Here is a 7,027-nt window from a genome sequence, read left to right as displayed (position 1 = left end):
CCTGCGGCCGGTAACCGGTAACGGTCGGTCCCCGCCCGCCCGGGTAAAGCAGAGGAGGCCGAGAGCACCTTGTACAAAACCGGTCTCTTTATTGCTCGTTTGTTTTCTTTACAAAGGGGGACGGTAACAGCCCTTTCGTCAGAGCCCGAGGGGACGGGCGCCGCGCAGTTCTGCGGAGCGCAAGGGTTTAAACGCGCGGACGCCGCTTTCTCCAGAGCGACTCGGGGGACGGGGAGAAGCGTACGCTTTAAAAAACGAAAGTCAGTAGTCATCTTCAATATTCAACGCACACAAAATTTGAGCTGTTTCCTTTCCATAGGATCGCTTCTAAAAACCACATGTTCGCTGCTCTACGCCACCACCCTGCAAATATTGCTAACGTGCATGCTGGAAGTATAAAAACTCTATTAAAAGGCACCATTTTCAGCATAGTTTTAGTTCACGCGTACAGCTTCAAATACAACGCAGTAGGTCGCTCGCTCTCGGATGAGTTCATCCCCTGGATTCCCTCCGAACGCGGCCCACCCCAGCCCTGCGCCGCCTGGGGAGGCTCCCACCGGCGCCTGCCTCCTCCCGCTGCAAAGCTCGTCCTTACGGACAGACAGCCAGCCCAAACCGAGTCCGATACAACAGAAATTAGGAAGTGATGATCTTGGAACAAACAGAAGACCCCCCCAAATATGCCTGGTGATATTCTAGGTGCCGTTTTACATATTTTAATAGTGTTATAAACCTTAGTCTAAGTTTATGGGAAACCACAGGAATTCAAGTATTTTATTACTGCAAATGCAAACACTATATATATATATATTTATATATGTATATACAGAGGAAAAGATTATTTTTTTTTTTTGGCAATATTATGGGGGTTTTAACAGATTGAGTTTGTACTCGGTAGCTAGCACGAAGTGAAAAAGCCAAGCACTCCTTTCAGTACTTACTTCGCTTTTAGCAAGTTTGTGCAACCGATTTCTATTTGTGACCACCAGCGTCCAGTTTCTACCCCCGGCACAACGGCATCCCGCCGAACAGACCTCCTCTCCCCGGCCAGCACACCAAATGCGAAACGCTCCTTCGCAGAAAGGGTTTGAAAGTCTCGTTTAGTCGGGGGTGTAGAAACGGAGGGCAGTCCAATCTAACGCTAGTTAGCCCGTACGCATCCTGACTGACACTAAAACGGGTCGAGGATTAGGTGAAAAGATCGCAACAGGTTTCTGTTTCAAGGGCTCGGAGCAGCCCAGGCGGTCTAGGCAGAATTTTTTGCTTCTTAGCGTTCGGCAGGGACTGCTACTCAGTCTAAGACCCAAATTAAAACCCAAGAGCACCCCGTTTTTTAAAAACCAAAATATGGCCACGTCTTCTCGTACCTTCATTTTCACTGCCCGTTCACGGTATTAGTGGACATTAGTAGAGGATTCTCATTTAGCAACTCACCATTACTAATTCAAAATCATTAAACTTAGTGCTCATACAGCACAGCTTAGTGTCAGTCAGCATGAAAGTAAGAGTTTAAGTGCATTATTACATATCAATAAACATATATACATGCATAAACATGTTTACAATATATTTATCTTCCTCTGAAAAAGTACACGGATACCTTATTTCACTTGTGCCATTCATGTGTAAGTGGATAACATGTTCCAGTCCATGCAAAGTGATTTTAAATTAATTGGCCAGATTTCCTTGTTTTGAAAACGGTATGGGTGACGTCAATTCTTCACCGTACGTTTAGAAAGACGACAACGAATCGGACAATTTCATCATTAGGGCTCATCGCAGAACTGGGGAAACCAAAAGCAACTCCCAAGTGCTGTACTTTAAAGATTATTTAGCTGCAGGCCGCTCCACTTCCAGCTGGACAGCCCTGCTGCAGTTTACAAAGCCACAATACTCAGATCTAAGAACGGGTTAGATGTTTTCAGTTCCTGTAGCTTTGGTAGAGGTATTTAGTTTAAAGTTTTACATTCCTCGTTTCGATATCTCGTTTGCCTCGTCCCAGGCTGCAGAAGGAAGGCTTTCCGGGATTACCATGGGCCACTCAACGCGAGAAGGATAACTGCAATTTCAGCTCTGTCTCAGTGAGCAGGTCAGCTCACGTGAAGGCCCCAAAGAAGCCGAAAGCTATTTGGGAGGCAAAGGTGCCGGTCGGGAAGGGAAATACTGTCCCTGAGGTAAACATTTTTGCTGTGATGGAGGAGGTCCCCGAGGTGCACACTTCTGTTGCGGAGGCGGCGGCCTACAAGGGGACAGAGAAGCCGTCAGTCCAGGCGGCCGCATCCAGTACGCGCGTCCCGCTCCCCCTCGCCCGGCGCTAGCACCGCGGCCGCTGCGGAGCCTCCCCCCGCCCAGTCACGCTGCTTCTCGCCATCTCAGCTCCACGTTCATTTCGAACGTGCCGTGGTCAGACTCTGCTTTCCACCACCCGAAATCCTCAGGGAACCCCCATTTGTTAACGCATCATTTTTCCCAAAATAGCATAAAGACCCCTGCGAGTTTCCCATCGACACAGGCTATTTTGAAGTTCTCCCTCTCGATTCCTTGCGCTTTCTGGATACGCATGTTTCATGGCATAGGCTTCACATCTTAGACATATAATTAAAAAGTAAAATGAAAAATAAAGGAAAACTTTCTGTTCAAAGTTAACGAGAAGTTATCCTGTACGTGGCGATAACATTCACCAATCAGCAAAATGACAGATTTTTGAGTCATTTCTTTTTAAACTGCATATTTTGAGAAGCATTTTATTCACCTGTACGCAGGGCTAATATGGCCCCAGAAAAGCATTCTGAAACCTGTTACCCAAAATGCAGCCACGACAGTGTGGAAAATGAATGCTATGGGTAGCGGCACTTCGGTTCCACGGCGCGAAATGAAGGAGAAAAACTTCTTTCGATAAAAGGTCAGGCCTGCTTGCATGCGATACGTGATGAAATACCCTAACGCTTGCAGAGATGAAGGCAGTGACCATCTGTACACATCGGTGCAACTGCCAGTAGTTATTTGGAATAACTCAACCCACCTTGTCGGCAGCTTCTGTGGCTGTGGTGCCCGGTATTGCGGAGGTGGGTAGTAAGACTGGTGGTAAGCCTGCTGAGGATGCTGGTTAACTGGGTAAGATGGAACGGGAAAGGTATTTGGTTCCGTATCCTACGAAGAAAACGTAACGAGAACGTTCACAAATTTGCGCTTAGGGAATTGAAATATTTGTTTCCTTAGTTAAGTGACGTTTAAGACCACTTGCAAACAAAGCTGGGAATGTCAGAGTTGCTCTTTCCTTCTGAGAAACTCAGTAGAAAGAAGCAACAGCAGTCTGAAAAGCACTCTATTTTGGAAAAAAACAAAAAGGCTGATCATGACAAGCGTTCGATGTGTTCTGCCAGCGTGCTTTGCTTAGTTATTGGAGTCAGAGAGAGAACTGGTCTGCAAAGGAGCGCGGCCAGGGAGCTGGCAAGGATTGCTCCTTTCCTCGGGTGGGGCGGGGGGTTCCAGCGTAAGGGAAAGGGGGTAGCAAAGCGGGTGACCTGCTTGCCAAGCCAAGCACAGCCCCTGAAAAAGCTTAAACAGTGGGAAACCGAGGAGTTCCCCCCCCCCCACCATAGGAAATAATTATTCGCTTTGCCTCTCAGAAAGGAGAAAGCCCGATGTGCAGAAATGAAAAAATAAAGTAGCTTTGAAGCTTTTATTAGGGCAAAAATTATAAACTGCCTACAAATAAAGTAATGAAAAGTAGATTACTCCTACCACAGGTGCGCCTCGCGGAGCATAAGGCATGCCGTGTGAAAAGCCTCTGGGGTGGTAGTCTCTCGGTTCGGTTTCTGTCCTAGGAGGTGGCGACTGAAGTGACCTGAAATCCAGTTGATGTGGACTGCGTGAGCACATAACCTCGACAGCACGACTCTGCAGGCTATGAATCCAAGCACTTCGAACCCGCTAGATGGATTTATACTATCTTAGCACATATCAAGCGTTGGGAAGACAGTATTTGCCACAAATCTAATAAACATAACCCTTTTTCTGTTTAGGACTAGGACAGCTTTATTTTGCCACTTTATACCAAAGATGAGACCCAAAAATATAAAACGCATCGCCAGTGCATGACAACAAACATGATGGTAAAAAGAAAGTTCTCTGCTCCCTCAATTTAAGATGAATTTATCTCTTCTGTCGTTGCCCGGGGCAAGCTACATGCGTCATTTGATGCAGAGGCCTTGGCTGCTGTCTTGGACCGGAATATGCCTCCCTACTTTGGCGTTGGCTTGTGTAAACAAACGTCTGTGGACTACTTGGAAAGGGCAGAGGAGAAGGTAAAAAGGAGGCTGTACTTACGAATGGCAGCGTGACATTAATCTTCTATAGCATCGCTTCAGCCTGTCTCTTTTTGCAAATGCCAGAGCAGCAGCTATAAGGAGTGGGAGGATCAGGAAAAAAAATACCAGCAGCCCATTTCTCAGCGAGGTGTCGTCGTCTGATGGGGACAAAACGACAGAGAAGAAAAAAAAAGTATTACATGGCATTAGCACCACTTGACTCACTGCAGCAGTGAAGATTTGGTAGGATTGGTTCTACAACTATTTTCCATTTTTAGCAGAAGAAAAAACTAAAGAATCGAGTAAGACTGCAAGATATATGCCCAAATATATTCTTTTCCGATTATCTTTTCACAGGGGTTGTCTGGTCAAAGATGGAAGAACTGTACGTGCCATGGAACCCTGGGCTCTAACAGCATATTGAATTACTACATCAATACCTGATTTTTCTTCCACCACATTACTGTGAAGATCTTATGAGCTCAGCTGAAAGAGAGGAAAACAGAGCTTCTGCCCTTTGGTCTGATCCTAAATCTTCCTCTTCTCCTACCATTGTTTGCAGTAGGCAAGGAACTCAGGTTCTCAACAATCTCTACGTTTTTATATGCAGCAAATTTCTCCACTGCAGGCTGTACAAAAAACCCTTTCCCTTTTTTTGTCTGATGATTCGAGGCATCTGTCCATGCTTCAACATGATTCTCCAGTCTTTTATTGCATCAGCATAGTGCCTAGCTTCCCCTAAAACCCACATCACCTTATGAAAAAGGGTCTTCAGGATCATTCTTGCAGCTCGTAGAACGGACTACATCAATCCCATCTTTATACACTCCACACGGGCATTGCACAAGTTTTCTCCAAATTATAGCTCGGACTTGGCTTCCTATTTCATCTCCAGACTCTCAGTGAGAAAAGTAAGCTTCACAGTCTCTTTCAGCTTGCTTTCTCGGGTGCATGAGTTGTGCTTTCCTGCCCCAGGCACCATTTTCCCACTCTCCACATTCAAACATAGATACATATATCTTCCAAGTACACAGATACATCATCTTGCCACGTCAAACGTTGACCTAGCGCCTTTCCCGCGGGAAAAACCACAAAATTCCCTCCCCAACGTGTCTTTTCCCTTCACAAAAACAAAAAGCAAACTGGAATCTGCAAACAATGTGGTGTCACAAGCCTCTGTATCTCCCCGTTTCTTCATCACGTACCTCTCTTCTATACTGCAAGTTGTTTGGGGCAGGGACTACATTTGCATTTACTACCAAACGAAGCATGCTGTCTGCACTCAAATGATAAACATTAATAAAAGAGTGACTTGTCAGCACGCGTTGCCCTAGCCCACCTCGGCCAGATGTTAGTCCTGACTGCACTGCAGGTGCACGTGCGACTACCCGCAGATACCAGAACAGGGCAGCTACTCATCTCTGCCACCACTGCTGGGAGCAGCACGTCCTTATGGAGCTGCAGATTCACAGCCATGGATTTGAACCCACATCCTCAGCCAAATTTCATGTTTTGTTTAGATCTAAGAATGGAAGGGGCTTCAGTTCCCGGCTTGGACACAGAGAAGTCCAAGAGGATCTTGGTCCAAGGTGGCAGAAGTCACCTGAAGGCCATTAAAGCTGCCCAGTTTCTTTACAGATCCCCAGCATCCCAAAAGAGAGAAGTGCAACACCTTGAGCCCAAAACCTTAACTTGAACTGTTTGCAAACGAAACCTGGTGGAGGGCCAGCCACCAGCACTTCAGCCACCAGAAATCAGCTGCTTCAGAGCCATCGGGCACTCTGCACTAACTCAGCACCACCCACCCTTAGCAGGACAGGCCCACAGCTCTGGAGCTGCCTTACAGCTACTTGCCTTTATAGGGCCCGCTGTCCAGGCTTCCTCCGTAGCCTTTAGTGTCACAGTACGGGGGGGCCCAGCCCGCTTCACAGTGACAGTTCCCGTTGTTATTGCACACCTGTATTTGACCAACGCAAACATCACAGCAAGGGCTATTTAGTAACTTACATTTCTGTATATTTAACAGCAGCGTGCAGTAGCCACGGCCATCTATTCTGTCCCTTCCACGTCACTCAGCCTGGAGAACTTTAACCAGTAACTCCCACATCAATTCTAAATACTCCTTGGCCAGGCGTCTCAAGATTTCACATGACTGAGCAAGCACAGCATTGGTCAGGACGAGCTTCCAAAGATCAGCTATCCCAATGGCTTAAAGAGCATGGCTGTTGCTTTTTTTTTTTTCCCCCCCTTTTTTTTTTTTTGTGAGATGCAGAGTTTCAAATTACATTAGTAATACTGGAATCGGGAACTCTTCTTGCCTGGCAAAAATATATCATCTTAAGAGCTTTTGTCAAAGATTTTTTTTTTTTTAATACTGTTACGGGATGTCTTGCCCAGAGACATTTTAAAGAGAGTTTTACAATTAAACAAAACAGAAAAATTAAGTTACTATCCACCATTTTAAAACTTGCTCAACTTACAGAACTTCAGTCTGATTTTTGCTGACCGTTAAAGACACTTTTCTCATTTCTCAGCTTTTTATAGCAAAACCCATCCTCAAGAACCCCACAGATTTTTTTTAATCGCTGCATCTAGCATCAGGATTACTTTATTCCACATTAGTTACAGCTTTAAACAGAGAAGGGCAAGAGACTTCCCAAGTGCTAAAAAGACTCGCATATAGACACTATTGATTAAGCACAATTACCGTGTACCTG

At 45.9% G+C, this 7,027-nt stretch overlaps 1 protein-coding gene across 1 annotated transcript in view; it reads right to left on the bottom strand.

Moving 5' to 3' along the window:
• Positions 1 to 67: 67 nt before the first annotated feature.
• The window catches only part of ADAM9 (ADAM metallopeptidase domain 9), a 30,619-nt gene continuing 23,659 nt past the window's right edge, over positions 68 to 7,027 (bottom strand). The window contains exons 18-22 of the mRNA XM_087762732.1: positions 6,165 to 6,267; positions 4,330 to 4,468; positions 3,745 to 3,847; positions 3,023 to 3,150; positions 68 to 2,239 (exon numbers count right to left, since the gene is read on the bottom strand). Of these exons, the coding sequence (XP_087618858.1) occupies positions 2,125 to 2,239; positions 3,023 to 3,150; positions 3,745 to 3,847; positions 4,330 to 4,468; positions 6,165 to 6,267 (588 nt within the window). The 3' untranslated portion in view covers positions 68 to 2,124. The remainder of the gene's footprint in view (positions 2,240 to 3,022; positions 3,151 to 3,744; positions 3,848 to 4,329; positions 4,469 to 6,164; positions 6,268 to 7,027) is intronic.

The sequence above is a fragment of the Nipponia nippon genome, unplaced genomic scaffold (assembly GCF_047370975.1).
Source record: "Nipponia nippon isolate SJK-2023a ecotype South Korea unplaced genomic scaffold, ASM4737097v1 scaffold_27, whole genome shotgun sequence".
In the NCBI taxonomy this organism is placed as follows: domain Eukaryota; kingdom Metazoa; phylum Chordata; class Aves; order Pelecaniformes; family Threskiornithidae; genus Nipponia; species Nipponia nippon.
This window is presented reverse-complemented; position numbering and strand designations above follow the sequence as displayed.